At 44.5% G+C, this 22,315-nt stretch overlaps 1 protein-coding gene and 1 long non-coding RNA gene across 3 annotated transcripts in view; one reads left to right on the forward strand and one right to left on the reverse strand.

Moving 5' to 3' along the window:
* Positions 1 to 3,667, forward strand: part of CUX1 (cut like homeobox 1) — a 389,353-nt gene extending 385,686 nt beyond the window's left edge. For both annotated transcript variants that reach the window (XM_038375269.2, XM_043499688.1), the window contains exon 23: positions 1,033 to 3,667. In XM_038375269.2, coding sequence (XP_038231197.1) covers positions 1,033 to 1,093 — 61 coding nt within the window. In that variant the 3' untranslated portion in view covers positions 1,094 to 3,667. The remainder of the gene's footprint in view (positions 1 to 1,032) is intronic.
* Positions 1,733 to 22,315, reverse strand: part of LOC122457010 — a 55,800-nt gene continuing 35,217 nt past the window's right edge. The window contains exon 3 of the long non-coding RNA XR_006276265.1: positions 1,733 to 3,854. This is a non-coding gene — a long non-coding RNA (uncharacterized LOC122457010). The remainder of the gene's footprint in view (positions 3,855 to 22,315) is intronic.

The raw sequence follows: 22,315 nt of genomic DNA on the forward strand, positions 1-22,315 counted from the left end.
GTAAAGGTTGACTCTTGATAGCCCTGCAAAGGCAAAACCAGTTCAGACAGAGCGAGCTGAATTTTGTTCCTTCTTGTGAACCAATAGAATTATTAAGTTCTAATCATGACACCTTTATCAGCAATCGCTAATAGGATTTTAGAGATATAACCTAAACCTTAATTTGGTAAGGAGGGCATTTTGCTGGTGAAGATGCACAAGAATAAAACAATCCAGGCTCAGCTTGCTGGAGGGACTGTTTTACTCATTAGAACTGCAAACCTTTAAGACAATAAACATGGAAGCCCGCTGTACCATATCTATATAGGCTTACAGAGCAGAACACCAGTTTTGAAATTAGCTGCAGAATGACAAATACCTGAGAGATCGATTAATTTGGAGACTACTATTTTCAGAAGGTGAGGGCCTAATCCTGCAACACGCATGTGCACAAGTAATCCTCTCGCGTAAATGAGGATGTGATAAAGCTGGGTGAAGATTTTCAGCCACCAACTTTTTTTCCACTGAAAAATGTAGATTCAGATTAACTGAAACATGGAGAAATTGTCTAATCCACCAAATGGTTTTGGTTAAAAATCCCCCCAAAATAAAAATGTGCTATTTTTAAGCTACTTTGTTCAAAATGAACTCCCATTTTTTAAGTATTTAAAAAAAAATAAACAAAACATTTTGAGTCGAATGAAACATTTTAAACTGAAATAAGCTTTTTTCCAGTTTGCCAAAAAAATTTCATTTTGGGTCAACCCAAAATGGGTTTTTTCCCCATTTTTTTCAGAATGGCTAGCAAAACAAAACAAAAATCAGTTATTTGCACTGCTCCAGATGTGAGTAAAGATTCCACATCAGGTCCCATGATTTGTTTTCAGCTGCTCTGACTAACTCACAGGGATTTCCTGGTGATGTAAGAGAGACTATGGTCCTGATTATGATAGCTGTTGTTGGAAGGGCAGTCTGGCTTCATACTGATTTCAGTGTGTATTGGGTCTTGCCATGGAATTTGTGCTGATTCGTTATTTAACTTGTTCTTTTCAGGTATGCTGATCACTTGCACAAGTTCCATGAGAATGGAGACAATGGCAATATGTGGCAGTGAAGGCTGGAATCGAGGCTCTTCACATCCCCAGGGACTGTTAATTCCATCAATAGCATTTGGCCACACTTGTTCCCACGTTTGCTGTCCCTGCTATGACCATTGTGCACAGACAGCTGCTTGACTTGAACCTTCTAAGATTACCTTCGTGCTTTGTAAGATGGAGAAGCAATGATCCCTTCCCCACTCTGACACTTGTAGATTAGAAGCAGCAATGATGGAGTGTCGTTTTGCAAAACATAAGTGTAAGGAAGCAGATTCCATCTGGAATCGTAGAAATTCTGTGTATTCCCTTGGGTGATGGTGTCTGAAGCTTTAGGAATCTCCAAAGTAACTTGGGAAGAGTTCATCCTCATTTCATTTAGATTTGCTTTACAAACCTGTAGGAGGTAGGGGACTGTTCTGTTGAAAGCTAACAACTTCATGTAGCTTTTGAGGGCTGGGGAACAGGCTGGGACCCTACTTTGATGTAAGCACTACCTCATAACCTCTTCAAAGTCCAACACACTAGCCTGGCTAAACCTCCCATGAAATAGGGAAAACTGACCCCTTGACATCAGTGGCCTTTACAATGGCCTTTTATTTAAAAAAAATTGTTCATGCTCTAGCAAATTTTTGAGTGATCAAAGACTACAGATTTTACTAGACTTTGAAATGGCTTGTTGCAAGAGCCTACAAAAAATTATCTCACCCTTTGTGAGGTCAGTCATCCAGAGACAGGAAAACAGTGTTGCTGCTGTATTTCTTATTGAATTAAGATCTTGTTCAGCTCTGTATTTAATCTAATGTGCATTTCTTGAGGCCTCTGAGAGTGCTGTCGAGTAAAAGCAGACAGACTTTTTTACTGGCGTTATTGAACTGGAGACTGACTTACACTTGAAATGGACTCAATGTTTAGGATTTAATTGGCATGAGGGAAGTGTTGCTAATAAGCATGGAGCTCAGTGGAAGTGCAGTGGGCACTCTCCGATAATAGAAATGTTTCTGCTTTGCTGCAAAGGATGTGTTAGCACAATGCAAAATGTCTGATGGGCAAACTTGCTTGCATTGCAGCCTGGCGGGTAAGTGTCTGACCCTTCTGGGCTACTTTTCAGCTTGAATGAGTTAATTGTTGACCATGGGTTATTTGGGGGGAAGGTGACTGCTCTGCTAATAAAAGTCATTGATTTAGTTGGGGGAAAGAAAATACTTGGTAAGCTGATTTATATAGAGCTTGTAAATTCCTACTAGGATTCCACATTCCTGCAAGGTGCTGAGCACCCTCCACTTCTATTGACTGCAGGGATCATTGAAAGTACTCAGTAGCATGCCAGATCAGGCCCTTACTGTATAGTTAATAGTATGGTCCATTCTTGCTCAGTTAAAATCCCCGTTCTAGGCCAGAAGAATGTTGTTGCGTCATGGTTAATATTGCATAGCAAACCACACGCATGTGTTAGTAAGTGTGGTTGTATAAACAGAATACGCAGTCAGTGATAAGACTTTCCATAAGCCATGAGCAATGAAGATCTATTTATAGTTGCTCAGCCTGTAGAAAACAGTAAAATACTAATTGCAATGAAAATGATAATACACAAGGACCAATCAGCACCTGTCTATACAAAGAGGTTCAAGAAGACTGGGGGCTTGTCTAGGAGAGAGAAATCTGCCCTGGATGTGATTACACTGCAACAAATCCCTCATCTAGCCATATTGTTGTGGTGGAAAATGGGATGTGCACCAGTAAATTACTAGTGTAAATCCTGTTTTACATTGCAGTGAATCTACTGGGGATTTACCCCCTTTGCAACTACATTGAGAGAGCTACAGCCGCACAAAAATAAAATAAAAATAGACCGGGCCAAAGTATTGATGTGTTTGTTAAAATGAACGGGACTCTCTAAAGTAAACATGCCGTTGTTTCTTATGAAGCTGCAGGGCTGTCTGAGCTGCAGCATTTTTGTTTGTTGTCACTATTTCCTCTCTTTGAATAACTCAGTGATAAGTATTTCTTCTCAGAGATTGTGATCAAAACACAGCCAATTTTCCATAGATTTGTATCCAGCTCATGTCTATGCTGCTGCTTCAAAGTAATGTTTATCAGCATTTTAAAGGCAACTTTATCTGAAAGGACAATCTCTCCAGATTTCTAGAGATTATGCCCGATCTTTCTCAGGGCCTGATTACGTGTGGTGCAGAGCACCTTCCAACTCTCATTGATTTCAGGGGCAGCATATGGGGCTCAGCACTTGCAAGATTGGGAACGTAAAGTAGACATGAGTTCTCAAGGACCAGAGCAAGTTAGGGGTGCTTTTCACATCCAAAAAGATAAGTCTTTATATACGGAATAAATAGGTGTTTTGCTGTACTTGCTAAAAGAGCAATCTTGGTAAGAATGGGATATTTGCTATGTTAGGCTAGTTTCTTTTAGGTTTCATAGGGAAAGTCAAACTTACTTTATTTAGATGCTATATTGCGTGTATTAGAATTGCAAAACATGCTTAGAAATTGGCACATGTAATCTTCCATAAATGATTTAAAATAGATATTATTGAGCTATGCAAGACGTGATCAAATAAACCTAGACATGCATCAAGACTGATTTGCCTTTGTGGTTCTGTTTTTTACAAGCAAGAAGCATCCCAGTTCAATTCCCAGCTACAGGGGGACAAAGTTTGCAGCTAGTTTTAGAAATCCAATCCGACAGCTAAAGTAACTGTTTGAGGTCTTGCACAGTCGGAAGGAGCAGCATCTCCGGTCCCTGCTGTGTGAGGATCAGGGCCACCTGCAGTTGAGATGAAATAGTCTTTGCAAGGTATAAACAGGAAGGAGAAAATACCCTACTCCGGAGGCAGTAGGGCCATTGCTGAATACCCTCAGTGCCCAGAGATGAGAAGGTTCTGCCCTTCACAAGATTAGAGCCTGAATGCTGTTCTGGTTCCTCCTGTCATGCAGATGGCTGAACCCAAACCAGCAGTCTCTGTGTTGGTTTCATTCCCTGGCCATTGCTAACAATGCTTCTTGTGGGGAATGAGAAACTATTGTGTTTATATTTTAAAACAAGACCTTCAGACAGTTTTGAGGGATCAAGGATGATTTTTTTTTTAATTAAAAAACCCTCCTCAAACCAGTTCTATTTGCTTTTCTTAATTTTGGTGGCTATTTTCCCCCTTTCTAATTTTCCTTTCATCCATGACTGAGCACAGATTTTACACTTCAGCCATTTACATGCACATCTCCTCATGTATTTGTATCAAATGGACACGGGCAGCCTCCAGCTCTCTGTGGATGGCAGGAACACTCACATCTTGTTTTAGGCGCTTTAAACAGTGTTACCTGGTGGGGATTAAAAGGGAACAAGGAGGGAGACACACTGGCTCTCTGCACAGGTCCAGAGGCGGGCAGGCTTCTTACAAATGAGTAGAGTGACCTTTTTTACCTGTTGCATTCCAAGCGCTAATAAAATGGCCAGTTTCAGATGGAATTTTTTGCTCCCAGTTCTCCTCCTATTGTGTCTTGCAGCCTATTTTGGTCACTTCCCCATACAAACACATTCCCACGGCCTCTTTGTGCTGAATGAGTCGTCAGAGGCGGAGTTGAAAAGGGAAATGTTTGATGGGATGATCATGAGTAAGACTACGATTTAGTCACGGCATCCGTGACTTCTGCCCTGGGTGCTGCAGGGTCCCGCAGTCTCCTGCAGTGGCAGGGAGCTGTGAGGTACCCTTGCTACCTAAAACAATAGGGTCCCCAAACTCCCAGCCGCTGTGGGTGACGGGGGGGGGATCCCTGGCTGCCACTGCCAGTCATGGGGAATTTTGCAGCTCCCCACGCCACGGAGGGCAGGGGGACCCTGCAGCCCCAGCCACAGGTGCGGGGGGGGGGGCTGGAGCTCTCCACCACCCTGCATCTTTATCATGGATATTTTTAGTAAAAGTCAGGGGCAGGTCATTGGCTTCCATTAGTTTTCCTTTATTGCCCGTGACTTTTACTAAGAATATCAGGTGACAAAATCTTAACCTCATGAGACTAGAGTTTGACTTGTGATCATCATCTTTCAACCCTGTTTTCTTCTCAGTGGGGTGGTTTGTTTTAGTGGCTGCACCTCAGAACTGCAACACACTGCTTCCAACACCCACAGGGGCTGAAAGGAAAGGGGAGGAAAATGCATGGCTAGAGAGATTTGGAGGAAAGTGAACACCTGCCAGCCCCATGTCTGCTTCCTTCGTATCCCCTCTACTTTTACCAGCCCCCCACCCTCCCGCTCCCAGGCCTTTTAAGCTAAGCAACTGACTTAGGAGCTGTAAACCAGCTCTAGACAGCAGCAGTGCACAGTTGCTGCTGAAAGAAGTGTCATTTTTCTTTTGAAGTTCCCCAGGAAGAAGTAATTCTGTTACACTGGTGTAAAGTCAGTAATGCTGTATTCACACTGCCATTACAGAACAGAACCCAGCCCACCATGTTTATACTCGTTTCCCTACTGTTCTCTCTCAGCCTTCTTTTGGGAACTACTTTGCATCACCGAACGACACATTACGTAAATCTCCAGCCCCCCATAAGGAAAGCAACATGCCATTCTAATAAGCCAGAGAGAGGCACTCATTTGTCATCCATCGGTGACTTCTCTGCCATCAGCCTTAAAGCACAGCTGAGGTGTGCACTTATGTCCCATTGTGGGTTACCTGTTATGCAAAGACCTCCCCTTCCCCATCTGCTCATCTTTCACCTGCTCCAGTGGTAGTGCAAGGCAAAAGCCTCAGGGGCTGAAGGAAGGAAGAGCGTGCATGTGTTTGTAGCCTCTTTGGAAGTTTGTTTCTACAGAAGTCTCCCTATCCACAGGCTCGCTGGCTTCTTGGTCACTGTATTCCAGGCATACAGGAGGGAAGTGGTAAGTGCAGTAGCTAGCTCTAAAATGGAGGCTTACAAAGAACCAAAACCGCTCTTTATCCACTTGGTAATTTCCTGTAACACTTACTCCAGTGACTTAAACACACATCACTCCAGGGCTCCTGGCCTTTCAATAGAACGGAGTGAAGAGCTCCAGGGTGGGTGCTGGAAGTAGTGCTTCTCCTTTCTGACAGGCATGTAGCAAAGGAATCTTGCAACAGACTTGATTTACAAAAAAAATTCGTTATTTCAAGCAGCACCAGCCCCTTTGCTGCAGCTAGAGAACTTTGCTGTTTCTGTATGAGAGAGAAAGAACTGCTGCCTCCTAAAGTTCTAACCAGGCAAACCAAAAATCATTAATTACCAAGGGCAAGGATAGCCTGAATTCAGGTAGACTCTGTATCAGAAACCCAGGCAAGGTTTCAGTGAGTGTCGGTTCAGACACTTCTGGGTTTCAAAGCTGCTCAATGGCTGGTGCCATACGGAGACATGCTGGGAGAGCACCCCTTAAAATGATGTTCAGAGAATTATATGCTACATGTGATGTCACTGCTTGAGGTCCAATGGAAAAGAGAAGTTATTCACACCAGGCAGGCAAGAGTTTAGTTACGTGATTAGCAAGACAGATGCTATTGCAGAGTAGCAAAGAGACGGGAAAAAAAGTTCTCGCCGAATTATGTGTCATGTGGCGAGAGCGGCCAGACAGGGAAAGCTTGGTTCTGCCTCCAGAGATGCTCCCTTCATGTCTCTCATTCCCCCGGGCCTCAGTTTGGTCTCTAAGACCGCTCAGGTAAGTTCAAATGATTTCCCCCAGCCAGCCTATGGAATTCTGAATGGACCTATTGTACATATTAGCATCTCCAAGCTTGTGACTGCACCAGCAAAGTGGCAGGGCCATGATAGCAGGGAATGACTAGTCCTATGACAAATTATTAATATTTATTATTTGTATTATTGTAGCACCCAACAGTCTCTAACATGGGCCAGGACCCCATCGTGCCAGTGCGGTACACAACTGAGCAGAGAGACTCTCCCTGCCCCAAAGACAAACCCTCGTAAGCAAACCTGGGATATGAGCAAACCTGGCAGCTGCTATCCAAAAGTCAGTTCAGGCTCAGCCAAGGTTCTGCTGGCTGAGACTGGACCCAGGTGCAGGACAGTCTTTCCCTCTACGCTGCACACAGGCATGTAAAAACATGAAGGACTACGGAGGTTTCATGCTGCCCTTTCCCCAGCAAAGTACAGCCAAAAGGAAATCCCAGTTCAAGATACCTATTCTGTTTGTTTCCAGTTCTTACACTGCACGCACTACCCTGATACTCCACACACCAGCCCTCAGGACAAAAGTATGCAATGTAGGAGAGGGTTGGAGGGGAAATTGCAAGGTTTGGACTCGATACCAAGTAGTAACCCCTTTATTACATAGATCTCAAAGCGTTTTACAAAGGCGGTCAGGATCATTATCCCCATTTAACCAACAGGGAAGCCAAGCCGCAAAGGGACTAGGCCAAGATCACCCAGCAGGCCCCGGGAAGAGCCAGGAATAAAACCCAGATCTCCTGCGTCCCTGTTCAGTGCTCCATCCACTGGGCAACACTGCCCAGGTAAAAACACAGTGGGCATGGTTATCGCTGGTACAGCATAGCTGGTGAGCAAGCTGAGGATGTGGGATGCATGAGTCTCCATACCCTTCCTATCCCATCTAGATTGGTCCATTCATTGCTCTGCTGTCACTGTTCTTGCCCTAAGTCAGATTTTCTGGGAACAATCAAGTGGCCAGAGTTTTAGTTCTCACTTACGGTAAAACTGAAGTGAGTCAAGGGCTATTCAGATTGCACGGGGCTTGTCCCCTCCTCTTATGTGAAAGAGGCACAGCTCTGCAGTGACGTTACTCATACACAGACGTGCGAGGCGACAATATGCGTCACTCGGCAGCACAGTCATCTGAACTTTAGTACTGGGCTGAGTCTAACTCAGTCAGCCATAACACAGAAGTGGTGGCCAGAGCCCCGATCTCATCTGCTTCCCAACCTCAAGGACAATCAGCCTTGCCAGGCCGCACCCACCCACCCCTTTCCATCCTCCCTGATGGAGACATGCAATTGGATCAGACGCCTCTGGGCACTGAACACTCGGCGTCTCCAGATTTCACATCCACTCTGCTTAGCTTTTGCCACCGACGGTTCATTAGCCTTAACCAACCACAGGCAAGAGCCAGAAGCAGACTGGCTTGAAGGTCAGCTTCCATCCTGCACCAGAAACTAGTGACAGACCATTTCCTCAATCACACACGCAAAGTGGTTGTACTTATATGCACACGTCATACTTCAACTGCAGGTTGTGAGTTTGCAGTTGTTGGCCCCGCCTACCAGAGGAGCTTGGAGAACTTAACAAGTAATTGGCAAATCCTCACCATCCCCTTTATGAACTATTTGTCCCATTTTACAGATATGGCAACTGAGGCATAAATGACTACCCCAAGGTCACACAGTAAATCACCCTCATGAAAAATACATGCCTATTTCTCTGGGGCTCTTTTTCAAGGGTTATTATTGTAACCCATAAAAATTGCCTACCTTCATCACTTCTCGCCACAGACACTCATACCCTTACAATTCATTTCCCTCTCAATGTCTCTTCCTCTCTCTGAAATCACATCCCATTACCAAACCAGTAATTTAAACTTCAGTTGTTCACTGAACGGTAAGCTAAGAATGACAACAAATTGGGCTTTTCCCATTGGCCAAGCAGTTCATTTCCCAATTACCATGAAGTGGAGAACTGAAGGTTAATCATAATGTGTTTTTATCCCATGCTACCCACAAACGAGGTTTCAGGTTTTTTTCTCCAGCTCATCTAGTCTAATCCTCTTCCCATGGAGGACGATATTCTACAACATCTTCTGGAACATCATATGTCATCATCACATGCACTAATCCATCAACTATGCTACATCCACAAAGCAAACTCCAAAATTTTGCTGATTTGTGCCAAGCAGATTTTTGACAGAATGAAAGGACACAGTTCGACTGACTTTCAGTGAACTGTTTACTTCACGTATTAAATAGGAAACCACTGAAAGAACCACAGATATCTCCTTAAACTCCTACACCAGACCATTCAATGACCTTAACATTGGGAAAGCTCCTAAGACCATCTTCAGGATTTAAGCTACTTGCCTTACTAGAGAAGTGATATTTCTTTCTCTCATCGTCAAAAGTAAGCTACCAACTACTGGAACTCAGAACTTCCTGGCTCCCAATGTTCTTTTCAGGCCACCGGACTATTATCCCTAAGAACAGTTATTTTTGGCTCACAGGCTCAACAATGGCGGCTTGAGAGACTGTGTATGTGTGTGGGCACAGTCCCAAGGGTTAATTTTTGCTAATTTAATTTGAAAGAACATTTGGTCATTAAGTGCCTTGAAAGAAAAGAGTTTCTGTAGCAATTTTCTCTCTCTCAGTCTTTTAAATTTGATTATGGCAAACAATTGTAATCAGTATTGACATACATTCAGGAAAACCCACACTTTTGTACCCATTTAACCTGTGTCTCTTTCCTCCGGTCACAAAATTCTACCGGGGGGCCTGGATGGCTCCTAGGATACAAGTGGTGTTCAGATCTCGGTCACTAGTTTAGGTTTGACCTCAAGCAGAAGTGGCTAAAAATCACTGCCCAGGAGATGGCCAGTCTCTGGGTGAAATAAGCCAGTGCTTTCAGTCCAACTCCTAAATGTGCAGGTGTTCATGGCCAGGACTAGGTGCTCTTCACACTCTTAGAGATGGTCCTTCCAGATCCAGGCAGGATAGAGACATCAGAGCACTCCTTGCTATATGTTTTCTGGGGACGCATGGACCTTCTACCACTGGGCCTGTCCAGTACACATCTGTCACCAGCCCTAAGTTTCATTATTAAAATCCCATTTACATTCAAACCTGGCTCTGCTCTCTGACTAAAGAGAGAACCCTATTAAAAGAAATACAGAGCGATGATCATTCTCATAGATGCAATGCAAAGTGCTCCATGAACCACAGTCGTTACAGCAGTGTGGGGAGGGAGACAAGTTTGTAGATGAAGCATTGGCTAAAGCAGTGTGAACAGGCCGGTCTAGGATGATGCCATTATTCCAGAGAGAGATTCAGTGAGGAATCAGTGGATGCAGACTCAGGAGGGAGTTGCAGAGTGAGTGCAAAGAGGAACGGTGTAGAAAGTTATGGCAATGTTCACGTTTAATAGCCGTGAGATACAAACAAACCATATCACAATAGGTAGGGACAATCAGGGCAGTGCTATTAAACAAAACAAACCACCAAGCTCTCTCTAAAAGCCAACCTACAAGGCACCTCTCACTGTTTGGTTCTCAATCTAAATGGCTTTCCATAGCCACTAGCAGGCAGACATAGAATGCCTGATAGTTCTTAAAACTACAATACCCACCTGGGGAAGTGAAGAAACAGATTGACAGAGCCAGAAGGGTACCCAGAAGTCACCTACTACAGGACAGGCCCAACAAAGAAAGTAACAGAACGCCACTAGCCATCACCTACAGCCCCCAACTAAAACTTCTCCAGCGCATCATCAAGGATCTACAACCTATCCTGGAGGACGATCCCTCACTCTCACAGACCTTGGGAGACAGGCCAGTCCTTGCTTACAGACAGCCCCTCATCCTGAAGCAAATACTCACCAGCAACCACGCACCACACAACAGAAATACTAACTCAGGAACCAAGCCCTGCAACAAACCCCGTTGCCAACTCTCTCCGCATATCTATTCAAGGGACACGATCATAGGACCCAGCACGCCATCAAGGGCTCATTCACCTGCACATCTACAAATGTGATATATGCCATCATGTGCCAGCAATGCCCCTCTGCCATGTACATTGGCCAAACTGGACAGTCTCTACGTAAAAGAATGAATGGACACAAATCAGACATCAAGAATTGTAACATTCAAAAACCAGTAGGAGAACACTTCAATCTCCCTGGACACTCAATAACAGACTTAAAAGTCACCATTCTTCAACAAAAAAACCTTCAAAACTAGACTCCAACGAAAAACTGCAGAACTGGAATTAATTTGAGAACTTGACACCATCAAATTAGGCCTGAATAAAGACTGGGAGTGGCTGGGTCACTACAAAAAATAATTTTCCCTCTGTTGATATTCAGCCCTTCTTGTCAACTGTTAGGAATGGCCCACATTCACCCTCATTGAATTGGCCTTGTTAGCACTGACCCCCCACTTGGTAAGGCAACTCCCATCTTTTCATGTACTACATATTTATACCTGCTTACTGTATTTTCCATTCCATGCATCTGATGAAGTAGGTTATAGCCCATGAAAGCTTATAACCAAATATATTTGTTAGTCTCTAAGGTGCCACAAGGACTCCTTGTTGTTTTTACTACTACAGACTAACACGGCTACCCCTCTGAGACATAGAAGTGTTTTCCCATGCACTGTAAATGGGCGAGAGAGATCAATAGGATTCAAATACAGCTGAATGAAACCAGCACACTGCTTTTAATACAGGATGTCACAGTGACTCCGGTATTGACGGCATACCAGGAAAGGCACTTCAGAAACATAAATATAGGTACAGCCAATGCCAAGAGAGATGTACTCACCCTTCCAGTTTATTCTAGGATCAGGGTATGTTTAGTAAACTATGAAACACACCAGATAAACAGGCTGCCCAGGGTAAATAGGAGTTACTCAAGTCCCAGAGGAACCAGATACATGATTTTGGAACTTGTTGTAGTTTACAAGGGTGGGATTTGTAGCAATGGCAGATGGGTCAGTATTCATGATGAATTTGTGACTTTTACCAAGGAAACAGCACCTGGCATTTCGGAGAGGGCCTAGGTCCTTTTTTTCCCCTTTTATTCATAGTTACAAATGGGCACAATTTTAAAACTAACACAGTTCTCAGGACAACAGCTAAGTAGCCACAATCATAACCCCTGTGGCATTCTGCAGTCCTCCCAACTGTTAGTTGCTGAGAAATAAAGGGTATAACATTGTCCACCAAACTTGTTCTCTTTATAGGTTTTTCTCAGATACAAATAATAAAGTAGTGCAGTAGCACCGAGGCACCCCATTCATGGACCAGCACCCCCATTGTGCTAGGTGCTGTACAAACACCGAACATAAAGACGGTCCCTTGTATCTTTCTTGGACAAACTCTTTCAAGACTCCGATGTTTATAATGTAAAAAACCGTGCACTAGCTGTTTCCAGGATAAGCTATAGGCACAAGCAATCTTCTGTAGGCCAGCACCGATGGGCAACACCCACTCTGGCCCAACCTTCACCTCCAGAAGTAGGAACAGAGAGGAAGGAACACCACACCACCTGCTGGAAAGGGGTCCCAAGCTAAGCACCAAGAAATAGAGGCACCCAGTGTCACCGGACGCTTTGACAGTCTTGGCCCAGATGTGCACAGTGATCATAGAATATCAGGGCTGGAAGGGACCTCAGGAGGTCATCTAGTCCAAACCCCTGCTCAAAGCAGGACCAATCTCCAACTAAATCATCCCAGCCAGGGCTTTGTCAAGCCTGACCTTAAAAACTTCAAAGGAAGGCGATTCCACCACCTCCCTAGATAACGCATTCCGGTGCTTCACCACCCTCCTAGTGAAAAAGTTTTTCCTAATATCCAACCTAAACCTCCTCCACTGCAACTTGAGACCATTACTCCTCGTTCTGTCATCTGCTAACACTGAGAACAGTCTAGATCCAGCCTCTTTGGAACCCCCTGTTAGGCAGTTGAAAGCAGCTATCGAATCCCCCCTCATTCTTCTCTTCCGCAGACTAAACAATCCCAGTTCCCTCAGCATCTCCTCAGAAGTCATGTGTTCCAGACCCCTCATCATTTTTGTTGCCCTCCGCTGGACGTTTTCCAATTTTTTCACATTCTTCTTGTAGTGTGGGGCCCAAAACTGGACACAGTACTCCAGATGAGGCCTCACCAATGTCGAATAGAGGGGAACGATCATGTCCCTCGATCTGCTGGCAATGCCCCTACTTATACATCCCAAAATGCCATTGGCCTTTTTAGCAACAAGGGCACAATGTTGATTCATATCCAGCTTCTTGTCCACTGTAACCCTTGGGTCCTTTTCTGCAAAACTGCTGCCGAGCCATTCAGTCCCTAGTCTGTAGCGGTGCATGGGATTCTTCCGTCCTAAGTGCAGGAATCTGCACTTGTCCTTGTTGAACCTCATCAGATTTCTTTTGGCCCAATCCTCTAATTTGTGTCTCTGCATCCTATCCCTACCCTCCAGCGTATCTACCTCTCCTCCCAGTTTAGTGTCATCTGCAAACTTGCTGAGGGTGCAATCCACGCCATCCTCCAGATCATTAATGAAGATATTGAACAAAACTGACTCCAGGACCAACCCTTGGGGCACTCCACTTGATACCGGCTGCCCACTACACACAGAGCCATTGACCTGTTGAACCCGACAATCTAGCCAGCTTTCTATCCACCTTATAGTGGATTCATCCATATTCATCCATCCACTCCATTCATCCAGCCCATACTTCTTTAACTTGTGATGAAGTTAACGTTGCTGCGAGAACATCCAGGTGCCCTGCTTATTCTGCGTGCAGAAGGACACTTTACACAGCTCTAGCTCTTTCCAGCTAAGGATCTCAAAGCAATTTAGAGATGTTAATTAATTCAAGCTGTTTTGAGAAGCTTTTGAACATTTAAGACCTGCTCCTGTCCACCATGCTCATTGCCACATATTTTGCACCTCTTAGATTCTTACAGCATGTCTATCACCGTACCCTTTTGAAGACAGGTGTCTGCAAGATGCCTGACCATCCTGCGGGTGCTCCCATGCTACGTAACTATCGCAATGGAATCTCAGTGCATCTGAGTGCCAGTGTGGGGGCAAGCTATTTCCTCCTCAAGCATCTTGGAAAGTGGGATGTTAAACTGGAAAGGGGTCAGAGAAGAGTGACAGGCATGTGTTGATGTCTGGAAAACCTGCCTTACGACAAGAGTGTACAGAAGCCTAGTTTATTTTTTAACAGATTTTTTTAGACAAAGGAAATGCAGTGGATCTAATTTACCTAGATTTTAGTAAGGCATTTGATACTGTGCCACATGGGGAATTATTAGTTAAATTGGAAAAGATGGGGAACATTGAAAGGTAGATAAGGAATTGGTTAAAGGGGGGACTACAACAGGTCCTACTGAAAGGTGAACTGTCAGGCTGGAGGGAGGTTACTAGTGGAGTTCCTCAGGGATCAGTTTTGGGGCCAATCTTATTTAATCTTTTTATTACTGACCTCGGCACAAAGAGTGGGAGTGTGCCAATAAAGTTTGCAGATGATACAAAGCTGGGAGGTATTGCCAATTTAGAGAAGGACCGGGATATCATACAGGAGGATCTGGATGACCTTGTAAACTGGAGTAATAGTAATAGGATGAAACTTAATAGTGAGAAGTGTAAGGTTATGCATTTAGGGATTAATAACAAGAATTTTAGTTATAAGCAGGGGACGCTTCAATTAGAAGTAACGGAAGAGGAGAAGGACCTTGGAGTATTGGTTGATCATAGGATGACTATGAGCTGCCAATGTGATATGGCTGTGAAAAAAGCTAAAGCAGTTTTGGGATGCATCAGGAAAGGTATTTCCAGTAGGGATATGGAGGTTTTAGTACCGTTATACAAGGCACTGGTGAGACCTCACCTGGAATACTGTGTTCACCTTCCTCTGTAGCATGGGGCACGGGTCACTTAAGGGAGGATTCTCTGCTCCTTGAAGTCTTTAAACCACGATTTGAGGACTTCAATAGCTCAGACATAGGTGAGGTTTTTCGCAGGAGTGGGTGGGTGAGATTCTGTGGCCTGCATTGTGCAGGAGGTCAGACTAGATGATCAGAATGGTCCCTTCTGACCTTAGTATCTATGAATCTACTTAGTTTCTCCAAGAGAAAATTGAGATGGGAGTTGAACACAGTCTATGGAGTAACCTAAACAGGAAGATGATTTCTGATCTAGCAGATAAAAAGATCCCAGTGGCTGGAAGCTAGTCAAATTCAGAGTAAAAAATAAGGCACACTTTTTTTTTTTTAAAAAAAAAAAAACCTTCAAGGTAATTAATCATTGTAACAGCTTATCTGAGGACGTGATGGATTCTCCATCACACAAAGTCTTTAAATCAAGACTGGACATCTTTCTAAAAGACACACTGCAACTCAAACAGAAATGATGGGTTTGATGCAGGAATTCTGAGGGGAAATTCTATGGCAGGATGTCAGAGATAATGGCCTCCAGTTCTATGAACTATCATCTTTTTAATTTCTTTTTAAATGGATGGTGCCGTTAGCTCTGGGAATCAACACTTTACGGCACTTTTGATTTTAAAGTGACAGGACAGTTTGAATGCAAGGAACACAAATTGCCAAACAATATTTTCAATTCCCCTCCCCCACCAAAAATGTTTGCTCCAGTTCAAGTGATCAGCCCCGTACTTTCCTATATCCAAGTCCCTTATTTTGTCCTCCTCAAGACCAAACACCATGCTGCTGCAGTTTAAGCACAACTCCAGTAAGCTCTAAAATATAGTCTCTAAAACGGTTGCTTTAATTCTAGAGAATTAGAAGCGTTTTCCAGTTAAAACTCATGGGTCGGAGATCGTGATAATTGCCCTAGTTCTCCCCCCCAAAAAAAGCTAGAGAGAGATGTCAGAACTGATGAGCAACTTTATATAATCAAATGCTATGTGGTTCCCAATGATTGGAGGAACTGTGGGTTTCTGGTTAGTGACTACTTGATAGGCCGTATGTATGCTTCTAGATGACACTGTATCAGAAAGGATGGTCTTGTGGTTAAAGTACTGGGCTGGGACTCAGGAGATCTACATTTAATTCCAAGTTCCACCACACAGAGAGAGAACGTGTGTGTACGTACAAAGCTCCTAATCTCCCCTCCAGAACCCTCCCTGCTACCTCCTTTATTAATCACTGGACACCACACCATCCTGCCTATCTCTCAGGCCCAGAACCTGGGAGTCGTCTTCGATTCGGACCTCTCTGTGGGTCCTCACATCCAAGCTGTGATTTAATCTGGCAGATTCTTTCTGAAGAACATCTCTAAAATACGACCTTTCCTATCCATCCACATCCAAGCTCTTATTATCTTGCGCCTTGATTACTGCAACATCCTACTCTCTGCTCTCTGGCCTTGACTAATCCAATCTTGCCCCCTCATCTCCATTCAGAATGCTGCTACAAAGATCATTCTCCTGGCCTGCAGGTTTGACCATGTCATCCCTCCACCGGTTCCCATATCTCTGTGGCATCATGCATAAGCTGCTTGTCTTCACTTTCAAGGCCCTGCACGGTCCATCTCACCCTACACAGCCTCACTTCTTTGCAATTGAGATGTCCATTCTTGCCTCTGATCGGCCCACGTTGCTGGCCTCCATCACACACTTGTTCAATTTTCTAACAAGCACCTTCGTGCTGTCTCCCACCTTGGCAGAATCAGCAAAACTAACCAATTATCCCTCCTTCCAAACCCTCCTCAATTCTTGACAATGGTCAGCCTGCTGGTATGCTGAGATCACAGCCGATCAGGCTGACAGATATTGTCTCATTGTTTCTTTGTACTCCTCCGTCCGTCTGTCTGTCTGTCACCATCGATTGTCTTCTACTTTGATTGTAAATTCCTTGGGGCAGGGACTGTCCCTTTGCTCTGCGTTTGTATACCACCTAGCACAATGGGATCCTGGTCAGTGATGGGGACTGATGGGAGCTACCACAATGCATATATTAAATAATACTGTGTATATACAGTGCCTGGCACAATGGGGCTCGGATCTCGGCTGGGACTCTGAGCTGTACCACTCTACAAATCAGGTGGATGTTTGAGGCTTCTTGCCAATATAGAAGGTACATTGAGCAGAACTTACTGAGTTTTCATAAAATCTTTGCTCGAGCTGGATATGAGCAACCCGTCTCCTGCTTCCGCTAGAACCTGCATGGACTGCGTAGAAGTACTGCACTGGCTTAGATAAAGATAAATTAAAAATTAAACCACAGTGAATTTGGTCAAAGCAGAGGGGAAGTATTAAGTGGGGCCCTGCAGGGGCAGTGTTTAGACCTTTGCCGTTGCTAATCTACATGAATGAATCTCCCCAGAGAGATCAATAGTAAAGTAGTTACAGCTGCTGCTGACAAAAAAAACCCAAACCAAACAAACCTGGGGGCGACGAACAAAGACATGAGCAAATGCAGTTTAGAGGCCCTGCATGTAAATCTTGGCAAGCGATCCAGGAGGAGAGAACAAATGTAACCGTGCTAGGCGGGTCCAGTTGCAGGACCGAACATGGAGGAGGAAGGCTGTGCCAGTCACCGAGCGTGAGGACAGCCTCAGCACAGAACTCGTATTCTGTTGGAACGATGCACTTCTATGCTAGCGCTTCGGCTTCCTTTGGCTGCAAGCCAATCTGTAACCATGGAAACAATGCACCCAGAAGCTAGGCCACATGAGGCCTGAACGTCAGCTCTAGCTGCGCTCCTGGTGTCCCCGAAGCACGTTGCCGAGCCTCGCCTTTCCTTTACGGGTCCCTGCCCACTCGTGTTTGACTTGTGCATCAGAGGAGCTGAGTGCCCCCCGCCACTCCTCGGGGAAGTCCGCAGGAGTGCAGGGCCTGCAGCAGGACCAAAGCCCTGATGGGGCAGCGTTAAACTGGCTCTTTCAGCCCCAGCCGGGAGCGATCGTGTTTAATAGCCTGGGTACAAGAGTAAGAAAATTCACTCTCCCCTATAAGCTCTGATCCCAAGCACCTCCCTCTGGCGTGCCCCACCTGACAAGGGGAGGACTGCCCCTCCTCACTTATCATGGAAGCAGCGTGGCCTAGAGCAGGGGTTCTCAATCTTTTTCTTTCTGAGCCCCCCTCCCCCGACATGCTATTAAAAACTCCATGACCCACCTCTCACAACAATTGTTCTTCTGCATATAAAAGCCAGGGCCAGTGTTAGGGGGTAGCAAGCAGGGCAATTGCCTGGGGGCCCATGCCTCGGGGCACCGCGAAGCTAAGCTGCTCAGGCTCCTGCTTCAGCTCCAGGCAATGGGGCTTCGGCTTTCTGTAGTGGACCCCAGCAAGTCTAACACTGGCCACTGGCCCTGCTTGATGGCCACCCTTAAACCTGCTCGTGGCCCCTCCAGGGGGCCCTGCACCCCTAGTTGAGAACCACGAGCCTAGGAGAGTGTTGGGAGGGAGGAAGTCCTGAGTTCTAATGCAAGTAAGTCACTGCACCTCTCCGGGTCACTGAAATGAGCTACAAGTACCTACCTACCTACCTACTTCAGACAGTGTTGTGCAGGTCAGTCAATGTGTGAACAGCACTACGTATGGACAAGGCTTCTGAATGAATTCAAAGGCACTTTTCATATCAGAGACTCTGTTGTACCTGGGTTATCCCTGAGCTGTCCACTGCACCCAAGACTCATGTATTTGCTTGTCAGCTATGCAGCGGTGTTAAAGCAGCTCTCTAGTTAGCTACTTGCCCGCACAGAGAGCAAGAGCATGCAGCCACGAGGCGGCTAGGTGTCCGTTCTATGGCACGTGAGACTATATTCAAAATTTAACGCTGTTCACTTTGGTTGCCTGGTGCTAATGTGAGTTAAGCAGCTGTGCGATTAGCGCTCGTGATGAGTTACTCTACCTAGGTGAGTAGTCCCATTGACTACAAGGGCCAGTTAGTGCTAGTATTCTTAAGTACTGTGGTAGCACCTAGAAGCCCCAGTTGCAGACCACGACCCCACTGTGCTAAGCGCTGTACAAACACAGAGGAAAATAAAATGGTCCCTGGCTCAAAGAGTTTGCAATCTAAATATAAGACAGCAGCTGTTTACAGATAGAGACAGGAGAGCACAGGGAAGCAAGTGCTAACGCAGCCATGGTTGGTGCATGGCAGACATCTAGGATCTAGACTGAGACTTTCCAATGCACTTAAGAACATAAGAATGGCCATATCGGGTCAGATCAAAGGTCCATCTAGCCCAATATCCTGTCTTCTGACAGTGGCCAATGCCAGGTGCTTCAGAAGGAATGACCAGAACAGGTGATCATCAAGTGATCCATCCCCTGTCGTCCAGTCCCAGCTTCTGGCAAACGGAGGCTAGGGACACCATCCATGCCTGTCCTGGCTAATAGCCATTGTTGGACCTATCCCCCATGAACTTATCTAGTTCTTTTTTGAACCCTGTTATAGTCTTGGCCTTCACAACATCCTCTGGCAAAGAGTTCCACAGATTGACTGTGCATTGTGTGAAGAAATACTTCCTTTTATTTGTTTAAATCTGCTGCCTATTAATTTCATTTGGTGACCCCTAGTTCTTGTGTTATGGGAAGGAGTAAATAACACTTTCAGATAGGTCAGTGAACAGCCCATGGAGGATAACAGTGTAGTGACTACACACCTTGTATTCCAGCATCCTATTCCCTCTCTTTTGTTTAGCAGTTGTGGATGACTACCCAACAAAGAGTTACACTCTTCAATAGTGACATTTGTTCAAGTTGTACTAAATGGTCATAGTGGTATTCTGCTCTGCCAACATTCATGCTGGCCATTCTTATGTTACTAAGAACACGTATCTTAAAAGTTCAACCACAAGTTATTGCGCATGATTTAGTTGATTTAGTTGGGGATTGGTCCTGCTTTGAGCAGGGGGTTGGACTAGATGACCTCCTGAGGTCCCTTCCAACCCTGATTGTCTATGATTCTATGATGAAGAGATTGCTGGGTGAAAGTCTCTGCCCTGTGTGATGCAGGTCGTCAGACTAGAGGATGGTCCACAATTGTCCTTTCTGGCCTCAAAATCTATGTATCTACACAAAGAGGATAGGCCTACTGCAGAATTTTCCAGGTCTGAGCGTATCTCTTTAGAAAAGGTGTTACCCAACACACAGTATTACATAATGGCTGCTGGGAGTCTGGTTTCCTACTATACTTTATCTGGGGTTTCTGGAACAAACAGCAGTTTTCATTATTAAAGCTTTTAGCAATGAATGGGGAGGAAAATCATTAACAGATTTTTGTAAATTCTCTGCAATTTCCTTAACTATCTTGGGAAAATGGTAACTAATTCAAGCTGAATTCAAGTGGAATAAAAATAAGTACTATTTGTCCTAATGCTGTTTTGTTTTGTTGTTATTATTTAATTATACAATTATTCTATTGTTCTCCTCATTAGGATGAATGAGCCTGTGCTGGGTAATACTTCACACAAACATTTTAGAGCTACTAGACAGTTAATGAACGCAGATTGCGTAAGAATGGCAATATTTAAATCAACATTGATTTTTTTTTTCTTTTAAGATCTGTTCTAGTCCAAACAGGTATTATTTTGGGGAAGTTCTCTGGCCTGTGTTATGCAGGAGGTCAGACTAGACAATCACTTCTGGGTTTATAATCTATGAATTGGATTAGATGATCAGAATGGTCCCTTCTGACCTTAGTATCTATGAACTGTTCTTGTAAAATAGATTTGGCACTATATTCATTGCTCTCCTAACTGACCTGAGCTGAACAATTCCTTCAATCCCATAGCCCACCCCCAGCATATAGCTCTTCATTAGGTCACTTGTTTATACTGGGCCTATTTTATGTACCTGTCTTAGGCACTTATATACCTGTCACCATAGTATCTGAGTGCCTCACAGTCTCTCATATGTTTATCTCTCAACCCCTCTGTGACATAGGGCAAGTCTATTATCCCCATTGTACAGACTGGGAATTGAGGCACGGAGGTGCTAAATGGCTGACCCAAGGTCATATAGGAAGTCTGTGGCAGAGCTGAGACTTGAATCCACACCCCTCATGCTCAATAATGCCTTATTCCATGAGCCGTCCCACTGACATCATTACATACTATGGCATGTAAAATCAATGGGACTACTCAACTCCAAGATTAGCACAATTTGGCCCATGGTTATAACAGGAACAAATTTCCAAGAGAATTCAGGGATAGATTTTTCAGAGATCCAGCACCCACAATCAGGGCAGATACTCAAAAGAGCTCAGCACCTGTATATATACAGGTGCTAAGCCCTTTTGATTATTCCGTCTCTAGTAAAGCTTGCCAGAGAGATTGTTTATAACCTACCCCTTGGTTTACTCATAACTTTCAAACAACAGTATAAACCCTCTTCTTTTGAGCTCAAGTTTTTTATGCCTGGTCTTAGTTAAAAAAAATGAATTCTGGGGGGGATAACCATTCATGTGTTTAACTTGCTCATTCTAAGCGCTCTCGGGGCATGGTCCTTGTCATTTATCTGTGCATAAAGCCCCTAGCAGGCTGTTGATGCTACACAAAGAAGTCATGCGCCTGCAGAATCTGATAACACAGAGTGATCACCCCTGAAAGCTTAGCCTTGGTCTTAGTTTATTGCCGGCTTCTGTGCCTTTTAAAAGCTGAATGATTCCAGGCATGTTCTGAAGGAGTAATAGGGTCTAGGTATTTTGAGAACAAGAACTTTAGCATCCTCCTGCTGTACCCAGAGGAGTATAGGGTTAGAATGGAAAGCACTGGGAAAGGAAGAGGCTCATTAGCTACTGAATAAGAAACAGGTTGTACATTGACGATTCATGCACCCACACTGCCACAGTAGGACACAAGGAAACGGAGCCACATTTCACATCAAGTGCTAAACACTGTTGTCCCCTGGCCATTGCCAGCACTGAGTCCTGCTGAAGTAGACAGGGTTGGATACCCCTAACAATGTGCAGTTATTGTATGGTACCAGCTTTGTGCATATGAGCTAATTATGTTGCCCTCTAGTGGCAGGACCCACACAGTGGCTAAAGACCTACTACTGTTAAACAGCATGAAAGCACTCCCCTCTTCCAGAAATCTCAGCCCACACACTACTGCCTGGTTTTCAGGAAACTACTCTGTTCTGAGAATTGCAGTGTTGCTGTCTCATGTTTTACATAAAGTCCCAGCTCCTGGAGTCGCATGATTACATAAGAATCTCAGCTCTTTTTAAAAAATAAAAAGCTTCTAGCCCTCATGTTTGCAAAGAAAAAAATGTCACTCAAACTTAGTGTTCAAGAATCAATAAACAAATTTAAAAGCCATGTAAAAAAAACCCCACCTCACAATTATTAAATTAATCTCATGATTTTTGGTGGGAGGGTTGACAATATTGGAATTGCCTCCACCTACAGAGAATAAAGCAGAGAATAACTGCTGTCTGATACAGCTTCTCCCAAAGGACCACTCCTTAACAAAGTTAGCAACAATACAAAGACAGAAAATTTGCTCACACGCTAAGAAAAGGAACTTATAAGTCTCTGTCCCACAGGTCAAGCTACAGTCACCT

The sequence above is a fragment of the Dermochelys coriacea genome, chromosome 17, assembly GCF_009764565.3.
Source record: "Dermochelys coriacea isolate rDerCor1 chromosome 17, rDerCor1.pri.v4, whole genome shotgun sequence".
NCBI classification, from domain to species: domain Eukaryota; kingdom Metazoa; phylum Chordata; order Testudines; family Dermochelyidae; genus Dermochelys; species Dermochelys coriacea.